Source organism: Cydia strobilella, chromosome 7, assembly GCF_947568885.1.
Source record: "Cydia strobilella chromosome 7, ilCydStro3.1, whole genome shotgun sequence".
Taxonomy (NCBI): domain Eukaryota; kingdom Metazoa; phylum Arthropoda; class Insecta; order Lepidoptera; family Tortricidae; genus Cydia; species Cydia strobilella.
In genome coordinates, this window is record NC_086047.1 from 16512381 (window position 1) to 16540262 (window position 27882).

Here is a 27882-nt window from a genome sequence, read left to right on the forward strand (position 1 = left end):
CCTTTTCGTAACAGGTTTTTAATACTGTAAAGCATACCTTCAAAGGGATAGGCGCTAAGAGATGGTAGAGACCCGAACTTCATAACGTCAATCATTGACAACATGGCATAAAATCTTTTATACTGGACGCTCGATGCCCAAAAGGGACGGTAGTTCGGAAGGGACGACAAAAGGACGGTGTGGCATTAAAAAGGACGGAAAATCGTCCTATTTGGGACGATCTGGCAACACTGCTATTAATGGACAGTTTGACAAACCTTAGTTTTTAAGAGGTATTTTATATTGTCATTTGCGGTCACAATGTTTCGAAATATTTCAGTAACCGTTACGACACATTGTGTAGAGATTTGGTCGCAAACTGAACGCAAAGTGTACACAATGTGTCGACACCTTGTTACCGAAAAGTGTACACACGGCGACGACACTTAGTTACTGAAACAATTCTGGTCACATTGTGTGCACACGGCGACCACACTAAGTTACCAAAACTGAACACAGTCGCAAAGTGTAGTAACGGTTACGACACCGTTTCGACACATCTGACATTTAGTTACTACTTTGATAATTCTGCGACCGGAATGGTTATATGGGTCATGAACGGTTACATGGTTAAAAAGATTTTTAACTTGTTCTATGTTTCTTTTCTTTTTTTAGGTGTGCATAAAGGCGCAATTCCACCATTGTACGGCAGTGTGCGGCACAACCATATTCAGTACAAAATGCTTGTGCCGCACACTGCCGCACATTGGTGAAATTTCGCTTTAAAATGCAAAGAGGGTAGGACGGTAAGAGGGGAGGTACGGGTAGGGATCAAGACAAGTAGTCTGTGTGTAGCCACTGCTTTGCAGGGTATTTCCATAATATTTAAGGGTTAGAGAGGATGAATTAACCGTTTTTTCATTCGCAAAACTAGCAAAATGTAAGGTATTTTTTATCTTCGGACCTCATTTCACTGTTTTATAAAATAAAAAACCAGCCAAGTGAGACTCGGGCTCACGCACGAAGGTTTCCGTACCATTACGCAAAAAACGGCAAAAAAAATCACGTTTGTTGTATGGGAGCCCCACTTAATTTGTATTTGTTGTTATAGCGGCAATAGAAATACATCTGTGAAAATTTCAACTGTCTAGCTATCACGGTTCATGAGATACAGCCTGGTGACAGACGGACAGACGGTCGGACAGCGAAGTATTAGTAATAGGGTCCCGTTTTTATCCTTTAAGTACGGAAGTAAATGGCTCTATTTTATAACTTTTACTGTGGTTTTGTTATGTCAATAATTACAATACAGTGGGCATATGTTGTTTGTGTTTGTTTATATGTTGTGTGTTGTTATGTTGTGTGTGGGCCACGGGGTTTTTAGTTTTAATTAATAATAAAAATAAGGCAAGGAATTAGTTTTCTATTAACGCTGTTACATATCTACCGTAATCAATATGCAAAAGTAAAAAAAGCGTCAGGCCTGCTTAAGAGCCCGGTAACGATTTTAGAGCAAAAATGTAAAGTTGATAGATTTAGTCATTGAAATTGTACACCTTTTGTTACGTAATATCTAAATAACAAGTATTGGTTTCTATTTGCACGTCTTCTCATCTTGCCTTTAATAATCGGTCGCGAGCGTTCATCACCGGTAATATATGAATGAAAGGGGCAGTTTTTAAAAATTCATCAAAAAATTATGGTGGTAAATTATACAAAATGATGTATAATATCAGTTTCAGCAAATGTTGTAGATTGTTTATGTATCAAAATTACGTTGAAATTAAGTCGATTTTCAAAGAAATTGTCACTTGTTTAGAAGTAATTTCTGGAGAAAATTGATTTCGTCTAACTTTCATTTACACTACTTCAAAGTCATAATAATTAAAATGTAGTCTGTAAAAGGTTGAGTACAGGGTATGTGTAATACAAAATTGCCATTTTTAGCCTTATTTACAAATAAGACCGACAAAATCCGTGCTTTTCGCGCGTGTATCTAAAGGTCCATCAGAAAAAATAACATTACAAATTTTTAGTGTCTGTTTACAAAAAATTGATGTGTAAAACGACAAGATGAGAAGACTTGCTAATAGAAACCAGTACTTGTTATTTCTATTACGTAACAAAAGGTGTACAATTTCACCGACTAAATTCATCAATTTTACATTTTTGTGACTAAAATCGATAACGGGCTCTTAAGGGTTAAACTTCAAAATTTACCTCCGACGCTTTGCGGACGGCATTGTCCCCGTGGTCTCGGAGAAAGACTGGCTAAAGTTGACATCTGACGTGGGTAGAGCGATGGGAGAAAGAAGCGGCAGGGATTAAACCGAACAATTCTTCGGAGTACTCCCCGTTATGCATGTGATAGAAAATGAAAACAATTACGTATAGGCAATAACTTATGACCTGTTATTGTTATCACTACATAGTATAAAATAAAGTCGCTTCCTGCTATCTGTCTGTCCCTATGTATGTATATCATTGCACCAGTGCGAAGCCGGGGCGGGTCGCTAGTTATTAATAAATTGATTATGATTATAAACGTCACATTTAGACACTCAAAGCGTCATATCATATCAATAGCACAACAATATCAGTTAACCCCTTACTGCATGTAATACAAAATGTTTGTTTAAATTTGAACTTTAATGGCCGGCATTAGAGTTGAATATCATATCCGCCATATATGGCTTCGTATGCGGTAAAGGGTCTGTTTATGCGTATTCCCGGTGAGATTTTTAGTGCGGGCCGTAAAGGGATTATAACAACGACAACAATAAAACATGAAAAGTGCGTTAACGACCTATATAACCTAGTTTACTGCCGTACGTAGTTCAACTGAATCTAACGCTGACGCGGGTTGGAATCGGTGAGTGTTTATTTATCTAACTTGTAGGATTACATAATGAGATATCATGATAGAAAATTATAATGAAAATAATATGTGTATGATGATACACATATTATTTTCATTAGACCTAGGTACCCACGTAAGAGAAAGACGTTCAATACGTGCATTTTCCCATGCATGACATATGGATGCGAAACCTGGTCATTAACAGCAGAACATAGAGACAAACTCGCAAAATGCCAAAGTGCTATGGAGATAAGTATGCTCGGTACCTACAAAACTCGCAACAGCAAAGCAACAGAATCCGGCACGAGGAACTAAGGCGAAGAACAATAGAAGGATCATTGCATTTGTACTCCAGTCATTTCACTGACCGGAAATAATAGTGAAAATAAATAAATAAATAAAATATTTATGAGAAATAGGGAGTTGATTTTTGAACGCACGCTTAAGAGTTTTATAATTTGTGGTTAGCAACCTTAAGAGATATACATGATTGAAGCGTTTAGAAAGCAACTCATTATAGTTTAAAAATCGATGACCACTGTTTCCCCGCGATTCAGTCACCCCAGTTTACCGGCGATGTTTTTGGTTTAACGGATATTTTTATTTTATTTTCATGATTTTAGTATTATATTCGAACTAAAGTTTAAAAAAATATCTTTTAATTAATATATGCTTTCCGGCACAAGTATATACCTATTAGGTATGAATGTTTTTTTCTGTAGGATTTTTATGAAAATATATTTTCTAAATCGTTTAATACGCATGTAAACTAAAGTACTACTTAATACTATTTATCTCTATCAAATTAAGGCATGTATCACACGCGACCTACATTTGTAGATTTATTCGTTTTACATACTGTATCTATAATTTTTTTTTTATTTTTCTTTTTACTGATTTCAGGCAAATATGTCGTTATGCTTGCAGTTAAAAATAATAATAAATATTTTTACATGACATTAAAGCTCTCCAAGGGGCCTCTGTGTTAGATATATATCCCCACGCAAGCCTATCAAAAGACCGGGGATTTATAGGCCCGTGAAATCCAAGGAGATACAAACAATAATAAAAAAGGGGCCTATTTTTTCCAGCGTAAATTAAATATCTTATTTTGCGAAACCGTATCTTTACTGGGCTAATTCACGAAACGGTGTTTTAAGGGTAAACTTGTTTAAACTGCTTTATAAAATCCATAAATCTAGTGTTTTATAGAAAAACAAGCCGAGTCATGTTCCTTCAACCGAGAAACTATGAATAACCGACCGCGGAGCATTCCCGGCTGACCGTCCACTTTGCTAGTTATTAATGAATCCAACTTTATAGTTCACATCGCTTTAAAGTTGTCCAGGATAAATATTACACAAGATTTTCCGAGTTTAAATTTTATTCTCGTTTTCGTTGTGATAGCTAGTTTGTATTTGGTTTTTGCAGTAACTTAAAGAAATTTTTTTAAGAGGCCGGTAACGATTTTAGTCGCAAAAATGTAAAATTGATAGATTTAGTCGGTGAAATTTTACACCTTTTGTTACTTAATAGAAATTACAAGTACTGATTTCTATTAGCACGTCCTCTTATTTTGCCTTTTAATAGATTTTAAAATTGACTTTCAGGGAACAGACATTCGGGGAATTGGACCTTCGAAGAATGGACATTCGGGGAGTATACTGTTAAGGAATGGACGTTTAGTGAATTAGACCTAATGGACCGCTCCGTTACAAATAGGTAACAAGAGACATACCATACGTTACGTCGATCGTAGGATGCGGTCGAATGCTGATAGCGACCCTGCGGCACCCCATCTAAGGCGGATTCGGCACTCGTTGGTGGTTTTAGACGTTAGTCCTCTGGTTAGTCCGTCATCCCTCCTGGTTCCCCCGGACCAGGTGGCATGCGTAAACGCATTTCCCCAACGTTAAAAAAAAAAAGGTACGTGCCAGAGCTGTCAGCAGATTACATTTGTGCCTTCCACCAGATATTGATATAATATACGTAACGGCACCGTGATTTTATTTGTGCAAAATGATATCGAAATAAAACTGATATAAACATGTACATAATACAACAATGATTCGCACACTGAGCAATGTGTATTCAGTGATCGTGAGTTAAAACCCTATCGCTTTAGTTTATTCGATACATTTACTTGGTGACGCGTATATTTTGTTAAAACGACACGGCTTCTTGAGCACTGCACACGACGTTCATGCTTGAATAAATGTTCATCGTTCACCAAACGTATTCAGTAATTGTAATACTACGTAAAAGTTCAAAACAATGGAGAAAAAAAATCTGTAACCGTCTGTCAACACATACATAAACATATGTGACGTTTTCAATCAAAAGGTACCACATTGTTGCTTGTCGATAAGGTTAATTTTGAATTGTAGCTATATGGAAATAGCGCCTTATTGACAAACGACAATAAGTACCCTTTTGGTTGAAAAATGGCACATATATATATATATGTATATATATATATATATATCCGTGCATATTATACCATTGCAAAAAAACCCGGGGTTCGGGATAGCGTAGAGTAGGACCCAATTTCCTAAGATATTACCTTCACGTTACTCAAAAGGACGCAATGAAATAGTGATTCGTGTTTCATTTGTCAAGGAACCACCTTGTCAACTTTAAGATATACAAGCCACTTAAAGCTAATATCAAATTTTAGGCATTTTATTCGGATCGTGATTAAACTCATTGTTTGCTAGATTAAACCAGTGTTATCTCAATCTTTGAAGTCCCTCCTTGAAGTTATTTCCTCAGCCTCTAATACCTCTAAAGAAAACAAAACACGTTTTAACTTGTTAAGATCTATGCCTTAAAGAACAAAGGCTAACCAAAGTCATTTGCCCTAATGATAATTTAATTCTTCAAGAGTTCTTTTTATAAGTTTAAGAATATCTTTAATGTATTATTTTGGGATCTTCTTCAGGATTTTAGGCTTTCTATTTAAGTCAGATATTATATAAATGTACCTAATGTAAATTGAAAGCACGTGTAACTTTTGTGGTCAATATTAAGGATAAGGATTTTTGGAATAAGTACTTGAGGTAAATTTATGGTTGATCGAGCAAGTTTAGGAACGTACAGGTGTATGATATTAAAGAATATCTTTGGATTGGGTATGAGAAAAAATCGAAGTAGTGAAATTAAAAGCGCCATCAGTACACTTTGCGAGAAATGAGGAGTTTTTTGGCACAATTAGCGATAACTACATACATGTCAAATTTTTGTTTTTTTAATGCCCTGGATGCCAGCCCTTTAAGCCAAATCTTAAAGAAAAAGGGGCAAGCTATGATGGCGCTATCTCTGCAAACCTTTGACAGTTGCCAACCTCATTGTACCACATTTTAAAGCGAAATAAAGACATTCTATTCTATTCTATTCTAACTAATCTCATTTAAGCGGTAGACCTATAAACTGAAATTAATGCCATATACCTACTACAAAAAAGTGACCCCGGAGTAATGGCGATGGCTTTAGCCGCGAATGCTGAAGACGCTGGATTGAATCCCACCTCGAACACTGGACATGCCTTGGTCACTTTTTTTTTAATTCTGTATTTTCTTTAGTTTAGGTATGATTTATCAGCCAGTGTTCCTTCTTTCAAGCGAGACGAATCAGTATCCAATAATTAACATTTTCTCACTGGCACCGGCAAACCTTGAACTTATTTAGCACTGTAAAGAAAAATACTTACATCAACATCAATCCCGGGCTGGGGGAATATCCTCGTAAAAGGATACTCCTTAGGCAGATAGCTGAAGAATTCCTGCCTGCCCCGATACCACTTCACACTGTAAAGGGTCTCGTTCCCCTCCAGCGTCCACTTGCAGCCCAACTGCACCTCGTCGCCGAGACGGACGGCAGATGGCGCTATTAGTTGGACGTCTTTTAGGGCTTTTGTGTCTGGAACAAGGAGATACATATATTTATTTGAATATTCTAATATTACACTTTAAAGCAATGATAACAGGAAGCCTATGGATGGCGGAAAATATAAAAGTTACTTTTAACCATCTTTTAACAATGCACGAAATGGAACTTTTAAAAGCATAGACATAGTATAGTAGTTATAGACATGAAACCGAGCGACCAAGGGTAAGAGAAAGACATATTCATGTATTGACAGATTAATGTATGGCAGCATAATCCTTTTCCCCTCACTAGCTCGGAAAGCCGTCTATTATCCTTTAAAACAAGCGGGGAAAAACGCATTTTATCCACTAGTGGGGAAAGTAATTTGACCTTGGATGGAGCGTGTTTAAGTAGCTTGACATCTGTCTGTCTGTCTGTAACAAAACGTAAAACGCTCATAATAATGGTTCGTTCGATATTAATTATCATTAAATGTTGAGAATGGTTTGAGAATGTAATAAAAAATACCAAATTTAGCTTTATTTAATAATTTTAAGTCATAAACCTTAAAATTCCATAAGAAACGTTAGATTTTTTATAATGATGTTAAATATAATTCTGAACGCACAAGTTGAGTCGATGCAATTTCAAAACGCATCGTTGACATTTCATACGTCAGAACAGAAATGTCAACATTGTCAACAAAATTTTTACTGTTCTCACCGACTCACGTAAAAATCAGAATTTCTAGTGTTTTCTGTTATAATATCGTAAAAAAATTAGTGATTCCAGTGATGAAGATGATCTAGCGCCTGTTGATGTTGCACTTTCCTCGTTATAGTGAGGGGAAAAGTTTTGTGTTACACACGGGTGCAAATGTATTTTACTTCTCGTGTGTTGAAACACTCGCTACGCTCAGGATTCTATTTTAGAACCACTCGCTTCGCTCGTGGTTCAACTATAGATTCCTTTCGCTTGCTCATGTTTCAATTCCACACTCGCGGGTAAAATTCAACTTTGCACCCTTGTATAACAAATAACTATTTTCTCTTTCACTCTTATAAATTTCGGTATTTCGCCATCGCCTCCTACCTATGCTGCCATAACCCGACCATGAAAAAAAAAACCCGGTCGGTGATAAGGACAAAGCATGGCACTATTTTCTCTTTCCTCTTATAGGAATCGCAATAAGACTATCTTTTTCTATCAAAAAGTGTCAGGAACTTTTAAAAGCATGATCAACTATACTATTTAATCTATTTCGTGTTGGGGGTAGCGCTGCGATTGAAACAATCTACTTCGCAATGAGGTTGGCCGGTCGAAGGACTTTACAGATGGCTCCAGCATTGGTGTCAACTTCTTGCTTTTTTGGAATTATATGGCCTAGATTGATTATATTTGCCATTTGGGGCATTTTCTATGAAAAGGGACCTTATTGTCGATGGCGCTTACGCCGCACAGCGTCGCGCGGCATTGTTATTATATCAGAGCATCGTTAATAATGGCGTAACCGCCATCAAAAATAAGGTCACTTTTTATAGAAAATACCACATTTAAAAACTAGAGACAAGTAAAACCTGCTGGCGCCATCTATAAAAACCTTTGATTTTTGCCAACCCCATTAATATTTACAAATTAAGCAAGGTACGTTCAGAAAAGGAGATTTTGATCAAATTCGTTTCCAACTTCATTTCCTGTTCAAACATATCCGTTACCTAGCCAAACAAATGATTGTCGCAATATTATCAGTTATCAGGTACCACAATACCACATTTAAAAACTAGAGACAAGTAAAACCTGCTGGCGCCGTCTATAAAAACCTTTGATATTTGCCAACCCCATTAATATTTACAAATTAACCAAGGTACGTTCAGAAAAGGAGATTTTGATCAAATTCGTTTCCAACTTAATTTCCTGTTCAAACATATCCGTTTCCTAGCCAAACAAATGATTGTCGCAATATTATCAGTTATCAGGTACCACAATACCACATTTAAAAACTAGAGACAAGTAAAACCTGCTGGCGCCATCTATAAAAACCTTTGATATTTGCCAACCCCATTAATATTTACAAATTAACCAAGGTACCTACGTTCAGAAAAGGAGATTTTGATCAAATTCGTTTCCAACTTAATTTCCTGTTCAAACATATCCGTTACCTAGCCAAACAAATGATTGTCGCAATATTATCAGTTATCAGGTATCTCATTGTACTTATGCATACCTACTTACATCGATAATGAATTATTGTGTGATAGTTATATACCTACATCTTGTCTTCAACGACCTTTATTCATGAATTTTGCGTGTTTTCAGATAAAAAGAAAACACTTCAAGCTTTGATGTCAACATGGTTTAACAGGCAACCACAACCATTACATTCAACTGTTGCTTAATGAAACTGGTTTATATTAAACGCTCTGACCAATTTGTGGTTTTTCCAATTTGATTTTATTTCGAACGAAGTTGATATAGTATAATAATTTTGAATAACTCGTAGGCTGACACGAATTTTAATAACAAAACTTCCGTGACACGAATTATTCAAAATATTTTTTTTGAACCAATTGCACTTCACGAAAACTAATTTGACTGAAAAATCCCAGTAGGATCTAGTCCCACTAATCTAGCCTAGGAAATGCTTATGTTATCCATTTCGTGTTACGTTAACCCCAAACTATACCAGTAGACAGTATAGTTTAGGTACAATAATTATTAGTTACTTATATAGGCGGCTGAATGGCGTCGGATCGCACAGAATAGGAACGAATGGCGAAACCTACTGTCCGCGCGTGAATTCCGTGCACGGCTGAGGAACGTTAGGAATGTTGGGCGTCATGACAGAGTGATAGTGACTGGTGTCATTTTGTACGTACGGGCGCGGCACACACCCCCCCACTTCCTCGACCTCCGAATGCACGCAATTGGCGCGCGGACAGTAGTATCGGAGGTCAAGATCCACTTCGGGTCGCTGAGCCAGCGAAGTAAGTAAGTAAGTATATATATTATTATAACCAAATTATTGACGAAGATCACTGTTAATATGATAAGCTACAAAAAACATAAGAAAACTAAAGGATTCAGATCGAAGGTCATTATTTGGGGCATGGGATGTAGATTAGAAATAAATTGATTATTTCGAGATGTAGGTATATTTTATTAATACCTATTGTCTTATTTTAAACACCGACGCAAAAAGAGGGGTGTTATATGTTTGAAGCCAATGTCTGCCTGTCTGCCTGTCTGTGGCATCAGCTCTCCAACGTATGAACCGATTTCAACGCGGTTTTGTTTACGTGATAGCGACTTTCCTTGCGGCAGTTCTTAGCTTAGCTATGTGTGATAGAAATCGATCCACCAGTTAGATGAGTATCAGCTCTTTTCTAAAATACAGCGTAGGGTTTTTAGTTCGAAAGCCGCTCCTGAACTGGCAAGAGCTCGCAACATTGTTGAGTCCTCACTTGTTTTTGCACATTATTTATTAGGCTACAGAGGCATTTACGACATTCAGTTAAAACAACTTGTAATAAATTTTATATCCTTTACGGCAGTTGTGCCTGATGTCTAATTGGATAAAGAACCCCTGTATGAATAAAAAACTTCCAAGGCACCCCGGACTTTAAACACTGAACAGCCATTTTGTTCCAGCGGGCTTAGCATGGTAGCGTGACAAGGCCGTGATAGGGCGAAATCGTGATAGTTATCCACATCTGACAGCGGTAGATGACAGAATGACAGCGGTAGATGACAGAATGACAGCGGTAGATGACAGAATGACAGCGGTAGACGACAGAATGACAGCGGTAGATGACAGAATGACAGCGGTAGATGACAGAATGACAGCGGTAGATGACAGGAGCTTGACAGACGACAATTTGCATAACATAGTCGTTGCCGTCGGTGGATAATTTGACACATTGTCCCATTTTGACAGTTCAACTTCGTTAATTCTATCTACGTGCTTCTTAGGTGACGATAAGCCTTGTCGTGAAAGCAAAATTATTGAATAAACCAATTTTAAGGTATAAATTACGGGTAAATATCAGTTTTTCTATGATATTGAGTTATTAGTTACAATGTTCCGCTGTATATATATTGTCAATGTTTTCTTTGCAGGAAAGTCAAATTTTATTATTCCTACTCGCGGATGCTGTTAAAGAAAAAGAGCGTCTAAAAATCTCGTGCATAGCTTTATCAAGACACTCTTCCAACCCGTCTGATATGCCAAACGAAGAATTTCGGGCATTTCGCATATTTACAGTTATGTGCCGAACTTAACGCCGAGCCTCAAAAGTCAAAACGGTGATGGATTACTAAAACACCTAAAGGTAAAGCTATAAAATTGCAGTGTTTCTCGTAAAGTTTACATGTCTGTCAAACAAACGTCTCGATAACAATGCTCCTAAACTCTTAAATACTACCTCACATTATAAATGTAAAAGTTAGTATGATAAGATATCTGTTGCACAATCTCTTACTTATGCTATTAACCTAGGTTAGGTTACATTACTAAGCTACTTTTTACCTCAACATTCAAATCCTAACCTAAGGGGGAAAATCTACTTGAAAAACTTACATCTAGGTAGATACTTTTTTGTTTTAGGTTCTAACAGGTGTAATAACACCTGCTAGCTGATGGCAACTAGTCCATTGGTCAGACTACTGTGAGCCAGTAGCTATTGAAGCAATTTGTAATAGCTGTAAATAGAAGGTAGGTTCTTTTGAGTACCGAATTAAGTACTAGACATAAAAAAAACTGTAACGCTCCACTAGGTCTGTCTTAGTAGGTAACTTTTACTCTTTTGAATAAGTATGAGTGTGGCTGTATTGTGCAATGAGATAGGTACCTATTATTTGATAGTTAGGTACCTCTGAGATACATAATCTGGGAATGCAATATTAGGTTTAAATAAGGCACCCAGTTCTAATCTAATCTGCGCCTTGTTTACAGACATAAAGACAAATGATTGTTCCCGGCGATTAGTTAGTATATCTTGGGTGCAAATATACTGTTCTCATGTGAAAATATTTCCTCTGTTGCTGCCACATGAACCTACTTTTACTTATTTCCTTCTATTTCTTCCAGAAAACTTCTCTTGGATCAAGGGAGAAATTAAGGAAGGCGCTCCTCAAGGACTTCCTAAGCATCATGCACAAAACCGGCTGTTACTAAGAGTGTGCGCTTGCGAGTTGCTAGCGAGCTTAATAAATACATACTTATGTCGCCTATGTTTTACTATCACACGAATACCTACCTAAACTATTTACCTGTTTCTATACAAGTAGAGACTAGTAAACATTCAAGACGGACAATCTTCATACAAAACAGCATTCCCCGCAACTTTAATGGACTCGACATAGGTGAATAGGTTTCGCTTATTCCTATTTTTTATTTTAGCTTTATACGTAATAAATCTGTCACTGTTAGGTACTTAGTACCTCTATTATAGCTGACTCATAGCGCGGTCCCGATACTTTAGCACTGAATTATCTCTGTTAGTGCTGAGACAAAACAAGCCTCTATAACTGAAATAACCTCAAGTCTCATCTCTATAAATGGAACCCTCTGTAAATGAGACAGACATTTACTTATACCTGGCTGAGACCCTGGGTAGGTGGAATAATAATAATAAAATTCTTTATTGTGCACTACAAAGAAAAATACATGTTACAAACAAAGACAGGACATAATGTTTTAATGTTTATTTGGGCACAAACTGTACATGTTTCTTATAACTAGTTTCTTATAAGTGAGAAATATTGCCCCCCCTTGATGAGATGAGTATAGGCTAAAGGTGTGGCGCCATCTATTCGAGTATAACTTTTTCTTGCTTTCCGAGGCACATTTTTTCCTTACACTATTTATCTTGCTTATACGGAGTTACATAATTATGTCTTTGCTATAAGTAACTTAAATTCCATTTACAACAATGACAATTCTCGCGGCGTTGTCAGTCTTCTATGTTTACTAATGTAAACTCTGATACAGATATGTAACAATGTCGGATTGTCGGCTCTGTGCTGCTGGAGAGAATATTATAAATGAGTAAGTAATACAACCATTGCCAAGAAAATAAACGAAGTTTATTTACACAAACCTATTAAGTAAATGTAGATAGATAGACAAATCATTTATTCTTTTGCCACAATACACACATATAAAAGAAACAAAAGAAAAATATAAAAACAAAACAAAAAAAACCGTAGGATTGCTGTGTGCGTTGCAGCAAAACAAAATTGCTGTGCCCTTACAGGGTCTGTATTCTTGTAATTTGTAATACTATGAGCAATAAATATGTTTGAGTTTGAAAAGGGTTCCAAATTATTGTTATAATTATTAGCTTCTTGACATATTATAAAAATGTTAAATTAAATTAGATATGCAGGCATTATAAATGGTACAAGCAATAGATTATAATATAAGTATAAGTAGGTAACAAAGATAGATATAACTCCGTAATAGATGAATACAGTCTAAGGGAAAAAAGTGCTTCGAAAATCAAGAAAATTTGATTCTCGTTCAGAGGGCGCTACTAGCTTTGGCCTACTGTCGTATAGATGGCGTTGACGGTTTCGTTTGTCATTAAAACAATTTTAACGCATATCAGTGAAAGAACATGGGTCAAAATCATAATAATAGTTAATGCAAATAAAAAAACTCATTTATCCATATTTAAATACATTTTATCGTATTTTTATAAATCTTCATTTTTAGTTTTAAAGTGTGTCGATAGATGGCAGTGAATTTACTGTGGTTACAAGATTTACTATGACAGTACCGCTCTAGTGTAGGTAATGAGGGCTACCGCGTTTAATTCCGCCGCTAGGGGCGCGAGTGTAGATGGAGGTCTTTCAAAATGTCCAATGCAAAGAAGTTTTAGGGGCTTCAAGCTTTTTTATCGGGAATTTACTTAACTCCTTCCTTATTCATAATTGTGGTAAATCTTTGTTCGTCTTTGATTAATCATGGTAAACATGATATAGCTCAATAAATGTTAGTGGTTTATAAAAACTGCCAACTAAAATATATGCAAAATTAAACAAGTTGAAAAAATGGCACATTTAGACGTTAAAATACCTTTGTGTATATTAGAACGTATTGATTTTATAAAAATAAGCATAGAAGAATTTACATCTACAGTGGCGCCAACTGGTGAGCACAAAAACTTTAGCCCTCTGTAGGTACCTCATAAGTACTAACATTATGTGCCCTACCCGGGTGTCAATGTACTGACTACATTTTACTAACATCTTCTGTAATGCACATGACTTTTAATGTTAAATAAATAAAATGAAATAAGGATTTTGTTCAAACTGATATTTTTGATACAAGTTTTTATTGCCGATTCTTTTAACAGGCAAGGAGGACTATCGTTTTTTTGCTCACCAGTTGGCGCCTCTGTTCTTCTTCTTCTTTTAAAATTATGGCTTCAGCCCAGTGGGACTATTTCGCCAGTATCAAGGTATTAAGAGGTTTAAAAACGACAAAAATTGTACGGTTGTACAAGACAGTGTACGGTGATTTGTTAGCTCTTGTAAATCGATAGCTAGACTTTACAAGAAGCACGTGGACTACCGGCCGTTGACTCCAAGATGGTGGTTAAACCATTTATTGCACACTACCACATTAGTTTACTGTATAATAAGCTATCGATATTACACTTTAAACAATATTAATGAGCAAAAAACAAAGTAATTAATCACGATGCTAACTATCAAGATGGCGCTCGAACCGGAAGTCCGGCGCCTCTGTTGATGGTGGTCCAAAACACTAAAGAACAGCTGTCAGTCATTGAAGTGACATTTGACATTTCGAACTATGGAAAAGACCACCATCTACACTAGCGCCCCTAGCGGCGAATTCATACGCGTTAGCCCTCACTAATACCAATAGATGGATACAGTCTAAGGAAAAAACGTGCCTCGAAAATCAAGAAAATTTGATTATCGTTCAGAGGGCGCTACTAGTTTTGGCCTACAGTCGTATAGATGGCGTTGACGGTTTCGTTTATTATTTAACAATTTTAACGCATATCAGTGAAAGAACATGGGTCAAAATCATAAAAATAATTAATGCAAATAAAAAAAATCATTTATCTATATCTAAATAAATTTTATCGTATTTTTATAAATCTTCATTTTTAGTTTTAAAGTGTGTCGACAGATGGCAGTGAATTTACTGGGGTTACAAAATTTAATATGACAGTACCACTCTAGTATAAGTTACTCTATGCTAATACTTATCAAGACAATTCTAACAAATCCAGACACAAATTCGGTTGCGTTATTTTATCTCCTTCTATGACCTCCTATATGACCACTTCCTGCGTCCATCATCAGATATTCGATGGTACTGCAGGGAAAAGGTACCCCACGTTCATGCAAATTTAAATTTGTATGCAGGGGGTGCCTTTTCTCTGCAGCTGACTGTACCATAATATTGCGTTATCACCCAACTTATATAATGTATTATGTTATCACCCAACTTAAAGAGTGTATGTGAAGTTTTAGCTCAATCGAATACAGGGAAGTGTGGTCTAATTTATCTTGCAGGACTTGATACATACATTGCAACGTTGCAACTTAAGTTTGTAAAAAAAATCCTTTACACTGTAATAGATTCACCTACATATGTTTTACAAATAAACACTGACTATTGACTATTCGAAATGCATGGACATGCCACTTGCTGAGAGGTTTGTTCCAGGCGGAATGTAAGAACTTTTCTTCTTTCGTTCGATAGCTAAATTTTATGACTATCCCTTTTCTAAATAAGTCTTCCATGTCCTCGATAATTTGAGTGTCCTCTAATATGTTATGACTGAAACAGAAACAAAATAGATTAGATGAGGTCATGAGTTGTATAGTGGTGCAGGCTAGTATGGCGGTTCATTGGCAAATTATGAGAAAATAATGTCACTTTTAGAAAGCTCTCGTTTTTAAGTCAGGGGGATTTTTTTGTTTCTCAGTATTCAGCAACATCTACCTGTAAGAAATGATCTTAACACACACACACACACACACACACACACACACACACACACACACACACACACACACACACACACACACACACACACACACACACACACACACACACACACACACAATGTGCTAATACCCATACTTAACTTTTTTTTTAAGCAGAAACATATGCGAGCGTTACTCCAGATTTTTAAATTAAAGGAAAAATGGAATAATTTACACCTCCGGCAGGACTCGAACCTGCGACCATTGGAACATCGGTCCAATCGCTTCTGCCAACTGAGCCACGGAGCCCTACATAATTTATGGCACAAAGTGTGGTGGTCTTTTTTGTCAATAAACTTGGATTCTTGCATACAAAACCAGGTTCTAGAATATAGGTACAGACAGGGTAAGAAAAAAATGTTTTTGAAGTTTTGAGTGAGGTCGACGGGTTTCAAAGTTTTTAATATTTGTTAGAATCCTTATGCACTTTTTCTATAGTGTGAGTAAATGTATGAATAATTACGTAGTTTTTAACAAGCAGAAACGTCTGCGATCGATGCTATTAAGCTTAGAATAAATTTAAAAGTGGAAAAATTACTGCCTTGGGTGAGACTTGAACTCACGGCCTCTGGATCTATACTCCAGCGCTCTGCCAATTGAGCCACCAAGACCTCATCCATAGTCAGCAAATCTTCCCACTATATGGGTCTAGAGGACCCTAGCGATATCTACCGTAAGAGTGTTACACTTCTTAAACGGCCACCGGAGTTCCAAGTAATATTGGAAGTTCACGTTCAGTTAGTGATAGTTTAACAAACTTACATACATACATATAATCACGCCTATTTCCAGGAGGGGTAGGCAGAGACCACGGATTTCCACTTGTTACGATCCTGACATACCTCTTTCGCTACCTTCACTTTCATAACGTTCCTCATACACGCTCGCCGGTTTAGGGTGCTCTACCTGGCCTTTCTTCAGGATTTCCCCGATCTGATCAGAAAAAGTCCGCCGAGGTCTGCCCCTTCCCAACTCCCGTTTCTACATCTCCCTTATACACTCTCTTTGTTAGCCTTTTTCCACTCATTCTTTCCACGTGTCTAAACAGGGAGTATATATATATATATATTTCGCTAGCATTTTCTTCTGCGCCTAAGCATCGTCATCGACTGAAAAACAAATTCATGATAAAGTCAGTTATTGATTATTGGTCAAACAATCTACACGAACTATAACTTTTTCTATAAATAAATTATTGTTCTTTAGAAAAACTTACATTATCGGTGGCATTTTCTTTAGTTTTCCCATCAAATCAGTATATATTTTTTTCTAGTCAGTTTGTATTTTCTTCAGACGCGCACGCGTGCTTGTCAATGTCAATATTGTCAATTGTCAAAACGTTAAGCCCGCTACAGACTACGCGGTGCGAAGCCGCGAACGCGAGCGTGAGTCGATTTCGCTTTAGATTAACTTGCGTTCGCGGCTTCGCGCCGCGATTCGCGCTCGAGTGTGCTTTAAGTTGAGAGAACACAATTATCCGTGCATGTTAGGCCCCACCCATTGGCACGAGAGCTTATAGAAAGAGATATCGCTTTCTCGCTCTTACTTATGGGTGCGTCCCACACGCAACGCTTTTTAAGCTCTCGTGCGTATGGGGCCTTATAGTTGGTCAAGCAAATCTTATCAGTAAATAAGAACAAAAAAAACTAGACTCATCCTTTTCTTTTGGGTGCTAGTAATAGTGTAAGACAAAGATAGTATGATTCTCTCTCTTGTTTGAAATGTCTATGTTTGAAATGAGACGGTCCTTTAGCCCCATAGACCTACGAGTAGCATTACATAGATGCGGCCTACCGCGTGCGCCCGTAAGGGATAGACATAGATGACGTCATAAACGTGGGGATACCATATTGGTAAAAATTACGTTGGGGCGATTACCCTGGAGGCAAAGTTTGACGGTATTAAAATTGTTGAATAAAATGTCAATGGGCCGTTCTATTTAGGCGTATGAACAATGAAATACCTCCTATAATTCGCGCAGGTGGTACAAAACTAAACATGTTTAGTAAATAAAACGTAAAATAAAATGTATTATGAGTTAAAATTTTATGAAATCACAAATCACAATCACATTATTCACACCAATTAATGTACACCACATTTAATCTTCACAACATTTGTTTATTTTATTTTTTAGAATTAGAAATACGAAAAAACTTCGAGGTCAAAATTACCCATAAAATTATGATATTTTCATCTGGTATCCCTAACATGATTGTTATGCAGCTAAATTAAGAAGAAGATTAAAAACGGCTGACCTCAGACTCGTCTGAGTAGCTGACAGATTACCACAAACAACCTACGTAATTTGGGCGGATAATTTTACAAATAATGTTTTTTAATTTGCGTAAATAATTGTGATATTTTTATTGAAATCGTTTGATTCTACATTGCTTTGAGTGTAACGTAATTTTACGATGTTATTCTCACATATTGCGTTAAGAGGAAGGTGTAAAATACCGTACTTACGTGTGAAAGGTTTCTCATATTTTTGCTCAGAGCGGCTATGACAGCCCATTACAGAACAATTCACCATTATTTTATCAATTCAAAACACTAACCATCACTATGTTTTATAAGAGAAAGCACAATTTCATAGAAAACAACAATAATTAAACAAGCAACGAACAAGCATGACATGTCACGTACTTATTTGTTTGCCACAATTTCGGTTGTGGCAGCGGTGGAAAAGTGAAACTATGACAAAGACAAAAAGTAATATATTGCTCTCTGTCACTACTACTTAAAGATACATAAGACTATCCCGTTCGGTCATTTCGCCCCACCCCTCATGACCGATCCATGTTATACTAGATTCATGTTTAGTGCGCTCCAGACTACGCGGCGCGAAGCCGCGAACGCAAGTGTGGATTCGATTTCGCTGATTAGCGAACTAGACTCCAAACTCGCGTTCGCGGCTTCGCGCCGCGATTCGCGCATGAGTGTGGAGGGCCCTTTTGACAAACTATATAATGCAAGTCAATTTGTATAAAGCTGTCACTCAACTGTCACTCATTTAAACTCTTTTCAATTTGGAAGTGTAGTAATAAAACTAACTATTCGTGTTCAATCTTTGTCCGACACGTCCGAAATTTAAATAAGGCCAGCCATTGACATACACTCTAGGCATAGATAATCGTGGTCACTTTCGAATGATTGTCGATAACTTTTTTCATTACCGACGTGATATTGTTATCGTAGTCATGTATGAATGAATGAATGTTTTTCATGGAAATATGGGACACTTGGCAACACTGGCGCACGTGTGCGGCAGTCTGTAAGGTTCGCACCGTTTTGACGTATTTGCCTTTACAGGTCGTAACACACCGTCGCACCGCACCAAGGTCATTGTGCGACGCATCCATAAGTAAGAGCGAGAAAGCGATATCTCTTTCTCGCTCTTACTTATGGGGGCGTCGCACAATGACCTTGGTGCAGTTCTAGGAATAGGTAGTACTGGCGTGGGCTTCCATACTATCGCACCGAACCGTCAAAACGGTGCGATCCTACCTTACAGACTGCCGCACACGTGCGCCAGTGTTGCCAAGTGTCCCATATTTCCATGAAAAAAAAAGAAAAACATGGAAATATGGGACACTGTTTGTGTCCCTATTCCTAAGGGCCCTCCACACTCGTGCGCGAATCGCGGCGCGAAGCCGCGAACGCGAATGTGGAGTCGATTTCGCTGAATAGCGAACTAGACTCCACACTCGCGTTCGCGGCTTCGCGCCGTGATTTGCGCATGAGCGTAAAGGACCCTCTAGAATTGCTCCAAGGTCACGGTGCAGTACGATGGTGTGTTATGGCCTATAATTTCGAAGTGTAATAATAAATCTAGCTATTCGCGTTCAAACTTCATCTGACACATGTCCGACAATTGAATAAGGCCACCTATTGAATGGATCTTTCAAAAACTCTAGGCATAGACAATCGTGGTCACTAACGAATGATTGTCGATTAGAGACTTCCGGTTCTAACGCCATCTTGATAGTAGCCTCGTGATTAATTCCTTTGTTTTTTGCTCATTAATATTGTTTAAAGTGTAATATCGATAGCTTTATTATACAATAATCTAATGTGGTAGTGTGCAGTGAATGGAGAATTAATCTCAAAGCGTGTTTAACCACCATTTTGGAGTCAACGGCCGGTAGTCCACGTGCTTCTCGTAAAATCCAGCTATCGGTTTTACAAGACAACTACAACAACCACCGAACAGCGTCGTGCTCTAAGAGCATTTATTTTGTTCCTACCCTTTTACGTGACATTGGCTACGGGCAACACCGCCCTCAAGTCCATCAAGAAAAGGAAAAAAAAAAGATTGTCGATTACTTGCATTATCGACGGGATATTGTTATCGTAGCCCGGTACCATGCTCGCAAAATGACGGTTTTTTACGATAACGTTAGAAGACAGCAGTCCTATCACGCGCAATATGATAATAACCATTTCACGCGCAATATGACAATAACCGTGCTAAGCCCGCTGGTGTCGAAATCAACGTCGCAGCAGGTCGCGTTGCGTCAAGCGACGCGCGCGCTCGCCGGCCGGTTCCGTTGCGAAGTGTCAGCGGACGCACCTTCCTTCCACACGCAAGTGCGGTCCGCGTTCATACTTCATCCACGTCGTAGGTAAGTTTAGAGTTTACACATATTATACACGGAGCTCGAGATTTAACAATTTGTTACGGTTTTGATCTTATATCTCTTACTTATAGGTACGTTGCCTAATTAGGGTTCCGTACGTAAAAACGGGACCCTATTACTAAGACTCCGCTGTCCGTCTGTCCGTCTGTCTGTCTGTCACCAGGCTGTATCTCATGAATCTAGATAGTTGAAATTTTCACAGATGATGTATTTCTGTTGCCGCTATAACAAACAAATACTAAAAAGTACGGAACCCTCGGTGGGCAAGTCCGACTCGCACTTGGCCTGTTTTAAGCGTAATGGTACGGAACCCTTCGTGCGTGAGTCCGACTCGCACATGGCCGGTTTTTATTTTATTGCACTTCACGCACGATTTTTACTTCATTTTACATGCACCAAACAACGTAAGCGACCCTCAATGCAGTCTCAAAATAAGATCAAACCCGTAACAGGTTTAAGCTGTATCAGGCTTCCGTCCTACATTGACAAATCTGTCGACCAGACAAATCAGCGCGGACAACCCTAATCGGCGACCGCAACAATCACATTAACCGCTGCTGGATCCAATTACCGCCAAGCCCGTGCTCGCGGCGGACGTGTAAGCGTCGAGATATCCTATTAAACTTCGACAACGTATCAGTGGCAATTAATGGACGAAGATGTCAAACATAAATAACTAGTGGCACTCTGAGCTATAGACCTTGCAAAAATCATGACTGAACAAAAAAATAATTATCGATCTGCTGACAAAATTTCTCGAGAATCGGTTGAGAAATACGATCTGTACCTGTAAAGGTAAAAACAGCCAGACAACTGGTCTAACGAAAGCATTTTTGGCCAAACTGCAACGGAGGCCCTCTTGCCACCGCTTCGTGCTCTCTCGGTCAAAGATGTTTTATTATTTCCAACATGGCTAATGCTACAGTTATGACACTCTTGACAACACCTATTCCAATAATCAGTCCAGTCAACAGTTCATCCGGAATACGATTATTAAGTTGCCAGACACATAGGGTAGATAAAATAAACTTGATGGGGTCGCGATCCAAAATTGGTCTTGGCCTCAAGATCGCACAAGTCCAATTCTACAGCATCGCCCAAGGGACACCTGGGACGCCCGATTGGCCTTCGTCCTACTGAGCGCCCGAAGTATGCCATTTTAACGACACTTATAGTCTGAGCGCGGGCTAGTTTTTGGGCCCTCAAAAACCAGTGTAAGTGCGCTCTCCGATAACGCGCCTTTGTTACGCATCTCGATGACACATTTTAGACTGGTTCTATAGCGTTCGACTCGCTGGCACTCAGTAACCGTAGAGGGACAACACAAGAAATCGCAAATAATTTTTCTGTTTGTTCATTTTGAACCTTATTGCAATCTCCATAGAGTGGTAATTCAATAACCGGTTAAAACGGCCCAACCATTTTTTTATGCAAATAAGTAGCACGTGCGGTTTCACTTACACTAGACAAAGAATTATCCCTTAGGGGCCAGCTTGAAAGCTATCGACTATACCCATTCTGAAGTAGTGACCGAGCCGGCAAAGGACAAGTCTTATACATAGACAAGTCTTATAAAAATTTAATTCAACTTCTATTCGAATAGTTTTTCCACATATTATTTTTCCCATTCCAATAAATTTTACCTAGCTTGAATGATTTATAAATATATATTTATATGAGTGTAGAAAGGCTAGGTTGGGAAAGGCTGGAGACTTTTGAGATGTGGTGCTGGCGACGAATGGCAAAGGTCAGTTGGACGGAGAAGAAAACAAATGAAGAGGTTTTACGCATGGTAGGAGAGAAGAGGAGTTTGTTGAGAACCATAGAAAATAGAAGAGGAAAGATGCTTGGACACCTGCTACGACACGGCGAATTTATCAAAAACATAATTGAAGGGAGAGTTGAGGCAAGGAGGCGGAGGGGGAGACCAAGGAGAACATACATAGATCAAGTAAAGGAAAAGCTAAACGTCGTGTCGTATCAGGCTGTCAAGGAGAAAGCAGAGGACCGACACATATGGAAATCGCTCCACCGACAAGAGTATAACTCTTAAATATATGATGATGATGATGTAGAATATGTCAATGGGCAAAAACCTCCCATCTTCCCTTTCCATGTATCCCGGTTTTGACCTGTCGCCCAACAATTTCTGTCAAAGTCGTCGAGGTCACCTCGCTGTCGCCGCCGTCGATGGTAGTAAATGTTAAAAAACTTTAACCGGACTTAATCAGATCAGTTTTAAAATCGTATTATTTTAAATCAACATGTTAATTGCAGATTTGTGAAAACTCAATATCAGCAAGTGCTCAAGTGTTCATAACACAATAATTGGCTGCTGATTATTATACCTTCGTGTGACATTAGCCGATCGTTTAACATGCGGTAATGGCGGCTGTGGTAATTGCATTAAGGACAGCTTAATGTAATTGGGTCGATTTTGTATCATTATAATACTTGATAAAGAGGAAATGAGCAAGAAAATACATATAATAGTGAAACCAAGGCTCCCGAAAAAGCAGACCCTAGGCTCCCATGAGCCGTGGCAAAAATCCCGGACAATGAAGAAGAAAGAGGAGTAAAACCAAGGCTATACTTTCTTCCTTACAGTTAAAAATCAAATAAAAATACTCATAAACGCAAAAAGGTGCATTGGGATAACTTCGAACACGGGGTAATTTTGAAAATACAATGCTTACGCTACTGCAACGCTTACAAAGCTATCTTGGTTACTGTTAATACAATAGAAAGCATTTTTAGTTTAGTAGTCGATGATACTTGCCATTTTCAAAATCACCCCTCGGTGTAATCCCAAATACACAATAAGTATTTCAAAAACGAAGTAAAAAAAACATGTTTGCCATGTTTACGTCAATAAAATTTAGGGCGGCTGCTTCATAGCCGTGAAATAAAAATCAATTAATGATTTTAGTATTGTATTCGACATAGCGAATTTTATTTAACTCTTTCAGTGAAGCGCTGTTAATGTGCTAATTGACAGCCATTTAAATACGTGTAACAGTAACCGATCGGTTAACATGCGGCAATGGCGGCGGAGCGTTATAATAATATATTGCATTGAGCTGGTTTTAATGTAATTGTTGCAGCGCTCTACCGCGCCTGTATTTAAGTTAGTTTCTGTCAATAGGTACGTATTATTAATTTCTTTCAAGTTTTTAATGTCCACTTTTTTTTTGCTAAGTCTAGGTTTTTGTGATTTTACCATATTAATATTTCGTTCATTTTATTTAAAGTTATCTACATATAATAAATGTCCTAATCACTTTTTTATAGGTATTTGGAATTTTGTATGTTATTTTCACTGATAATCACGAGTTGTTTCGATCCTAATAGGAATTGGAATAGGAGAAACGATTTCGCACAAGATTTTTATTTAGATTACCATTTTTCATTGTATGACGATAACGGAATGTAAGGAACGAAAAACGTATGGGCATATTAAAATATTTTTCTCCTATTAGGATGAAAAAATTCGTGATTCTGAGTAGAACGATCATAAGAATTCCCAAATTTGAAAAAAGTGTAGTGGACAACTTAAGATAAAATGGCTCATGATATCCTATGACTCCACCAGCCCAGCTCGACCAGCTTCAGAATATTTCAGGTTTTTGTTCGGGTAATTTTTGTACTTCATAATTAATTTGGCTATCTTCTACTCTAGAGCTGGTTATAATATGTGGAACACTAATCAATCATTTAACATGCGGCAATTAAATTAAATGAAATAACTTTATTTCAGGCAAGACATATTACAAACAATATATTTTAAAACTAAAAAACTGCAAAACACATCATGGTTGCGATGCATTACGCAACCCCGCAGTGTCAGGTAGTCGGCCGCGGAACCGCCGCAACTTGACACCCTTCGGCCAAAACTCCTCCTTGGTGAAGGTCGCTAGACGTTCAGTCGGAACGCTCACCACAAAAGAATTAAAACTCGCATTGTTTCGAGATTCCAACTTCGCGACCATCAGGATGAGACTTGGCTTCACTTGTACATATTTTACGATGCGATGGTGACGGTTTTTTTCATTGAGGACGGCTTCCACGCAATTGTTACGGTGCTTTGCACAGTGCTTGTATTAAGGCCCCGTGGGTTCAGGTTCTTCTCTCACTTTCTTTGAGAGTAAGCCTGAGCGAAATGGTTCTACTAATTTATCTGAATAATGGAAATGGAGAATGTTTGTATACTTAAGGAATAAAAGGCTCTATTATTATTATTATTAAGAATTACAGGTGGATTTATTAAATTGAAGGATATTATTCATTTTGCAAGTTTTTTTAGCAATTGACTCCCAAAATAAATAAAATAAAGTAAAATTCTTCGGCACTAGAGGTTTTGGTCAATGTTTATTTAGTATATAACTTCTATTTCAGTTTATAATCTATATTTATACCTAGTAGTGTGACTACCTACTTAAAACATACTTAAATCAAAATATTACATAAAATAATTTCATTTGTTACCCAAATTACACTTATTATAAATAGGTAACGTATAGGTAAGTTAATAGGTAGGTATTATTATATCAAACGACAATCCATAAACCAATATTCATAGATAGGGCTATTTATCTAACAGTCCTAGTCAATTGAGTGGATTTGGCACGATTCTAAGACAAACATACTATTCGCTTAAGCCGACTAAGTGGGCACTGTTATGTTAATAAATATGGGCAATACACAGTTAAGAAGGGGCTTAAAGCAAGTAAATTGGAATGAAACAAGAGATATGGCGCGCCGCGCGAAATTGCCACGGAAGATACGGCCGTCGTGTGGGTTTTTTTAAACCTTTTATCTCAATTACTCCGAAAATATACTTCTGTATAAAGTTGTACTCGTCAGATCATTGGACCCGGGTATGTCCAAAAGAGAGGTATGGGCACTGTGAATGACATCTCGCTTTGTGTGGTAGGGCACAGGACAGCGGATGTCATTCCAGATCTAGAGTAGAGCCCAACTGGGGAGGTACCTTACAGAAAACCGCAGCTAAATAACACTAGACCCTACTAATAGTGTTGTGTTCCTGCCGGTGAGTAAGGTTGCCAGAGCTCGAGGGACGAGGGAGAGGAGTGTTAGGGTCGGCAACGCGCATGTAACTCCTCTGGAGTTGCAGGCGTACATAGGCTACGGAGACTGCTTAACATCAGGCGGGCCGTATGCTTGTTTGCCACCGACGTAGTATTAAAAAAAAAGATCCCGCGGCTAGCAATTTTATACTCAAAAAACTTACCGAAGCTAAATAATATGGTGTGTGGCTTATAAAGTGGTGGGTTTATCGAGAGGCTTGAAATATTGGATTTGCCGCATCATAAATGTATGTACCAAATATCAATTTAAATTTATGAGGTAGCTCGTCGGTGAATGAAATTATTAGGAGACCGGACTAAATCCCAACACATAGTAATAAAAGAGTCGCCGTGTAAATTAAAAGATTGGCTGCTGAGTAAAACTTGTTACTATTGAAATGAGTACCTATATTATTTTATTATAACCAGCTATTTATAATTATCTCTAAGTTTTGTAAGTAAAAAAAATATAGTAATAAGTGTATTTATAACATGTTATAATTTTTACACAATGTTGTAGTATCAAGCCTAGTGTCTAAAGAGACATGTTTCCCATGTTTATGTCAATAAAATTTAGGACGGGTGCTTCATAGCCGTGAAATAAAAATCAATTAATGATTTTAGTGTTGTATTCGACATAGCAAATTTTATTTAACTCTTTCAGTGAAGCGCTGTTAATGTACTAATTGACAGCTATTTAAATACGTGTAACAGTAACCGATCGGTTAACATGCGGCAATGGCGGCGGAGCGTTATAATAACGTTGTACCTAAAGTCAGTTTCGTAAAAAACAGTGCCTGCTGCGAATTTTGGATTGGTATGATGAATGAACCAACGGAAGTAAGACAATAGTGCTAAGTAAGATAGAATAACATTGTGACTGTTTTCGTTTACATATTATTTTTTATTTATGAAAAAAAGTAATTAATTCAGCGAGCGCGATCGCGCGAGCTAGCAACGTTCTACTGGCCTAAATCTAAATTACTAACAAACCAGTTTTATTGTTAAATAATAAAGCAAATAATGAGCAGGCCGATATAATAATTTGTTACGGTTTTGATCTTGTTTTGATACTACCTTGACGATCCCTCAAGCTGATTAGTGCAAGCAACATGCGCTGGTAGTCGTGTCATTAAACATCTCGCTTGCGCTTATTGGTGCGCGTGAAATACACTGTGAGTCGTGTCACTGTCGTATCATAACTAGGTCAAAACCGATAACATTTTTTTTTAATTAGAATCTGCCTCTAGGCCCTAATCAACACCGCGCGAAATAGCATAAATGTGCTATTAGCCGAAATCACTAACAAATCCAATTTTCTGGCCACCAATTACAGTCTGTCATCGTAGCGAAAAGCTGCAGTTACATTAAATGTTTGACCAAGCCTGCAAGCCGCAAATCGCCACCACACAATTTGGGAGCCTAGTTTATTTATTTAGGCCATCCCTCCAACTTTGAATGGAATTTGAGGTAAAAGTTAAACATCGGTAACCACTGCACAGAATTTTGCGACTGTTTTGGAATATATTCAAATAGCTACAATTTTATATGCAAGCACAGATTCTGATCTAGAATCACACTTACGCTTATAGATAATTTAAGTATGCACAAGGGATGCCATCACGTATATGAACATGTTATAAGTGCGAAAGAGACTACAAACGAAAAAATGTCACAACTTTTAAGCTCCATAGCGGCCGCTAGCGCCCAACTTGAATGTTGACTGTAAAATACAAAAAGCTGCATTTAGGAGACACGGCGGGTGATTATATCTTGGTATAATACTGTCATAAAAGCAAATGGTTTACGCAATCGCACATTGTTTATTTCTGAATTAAATACTGTCAATGACACTTGACATCATTCGGATTTTGGTCGCGCTTTTGATTTTTGACAGACAATCTTAAACATTCTAAACCTGCGTATGAAAGTATCATATATGGAGATTTCAATAAAAAGTCACTTGTTCCATTGCAATTGAATGTAGAATCCATTGTTTTAGGAGGCACCTTTAAAACTCGTTTCTTGTAGATCTTTAGCGCTTTTTAGAATTAGATAGGAATAAAAATAAATATCCTACAACAAACACTCCCGGTGTTAACACGTTATTATTAATCAATAAACAATAACTGGAAGTTTAAGGATTAAGCATTTTATAAATAAGTTAGCGCAATAGGTACACCTGCAGAATAAACAAGCTGTAACTCCGTCAAGCTCCGAGCTGGCGGCACTCAATCAAAAAGTAATGTTACGCGAGCCCGCTTAGAATAATTGCGCAGCGCTTTAATTGCCAGCTTGATTAATTAGACTTACTTCAGATTACCTGCGAATTACGCGTATTAACTGGTTTATTTAACATGCTGCAGCACCGAAGCTGCAGGACTGTATTATGTGCACTCGTAACAGTGTGTTATTT

General features: G+C 37.7%; 1 protein-coding gene, 1 long non-coding RNA gene and 2 other non-coding genes across 4 annotated transcripts in view; 1 reads left to right on the forward strand and 3 right to left on the reverse strand.

Moving 5' to 3' along the window:
• Positions 1-27882, reverse strand: part of LOC134742673 (uncharacterized) — a 294576-nt gene that overhangs the window by 225630 nt on the left and 41064 nt on the right. Inside the window, exon 2 of the mRNA XM_063675862.1 lies at positions 6549-6757. Coding sequence (XP_063531932.1) covers positions 6549-6757 — 209 coding nt within the window. The remainder of the gene's footprint in view (positions 1-6548; positions 6758-27882) is intronic.
• LOC134742815 (uncharacterized) lies at positions 10924-11920 on the forward strand. Its single transcript, XR_010127968.1, has 3 exons — positions 10924-11034; positions 11310-11417; positions 11793-11920. It is a non-coding gene; the product is annotated as an uncharacterized LOC134742815 (long non-coding RNA).
• Trnai-gau (transfer RNA isoleucine (anticodon GAU)) lies at positions 15911-15985 on the reverse strand. The gene has a single exon. It is a non-coding gene; the product is annotated as a tRNA-Ile (tRNA).
• On the reverse strand, positions 16275-16347 carry Trnay-aua (transfer RNA tyrosine (anticodon AUA)). Its single transcript has one exon. It is a non-coding gene; the product is annotated as a tRNA-Tyr (tRNA).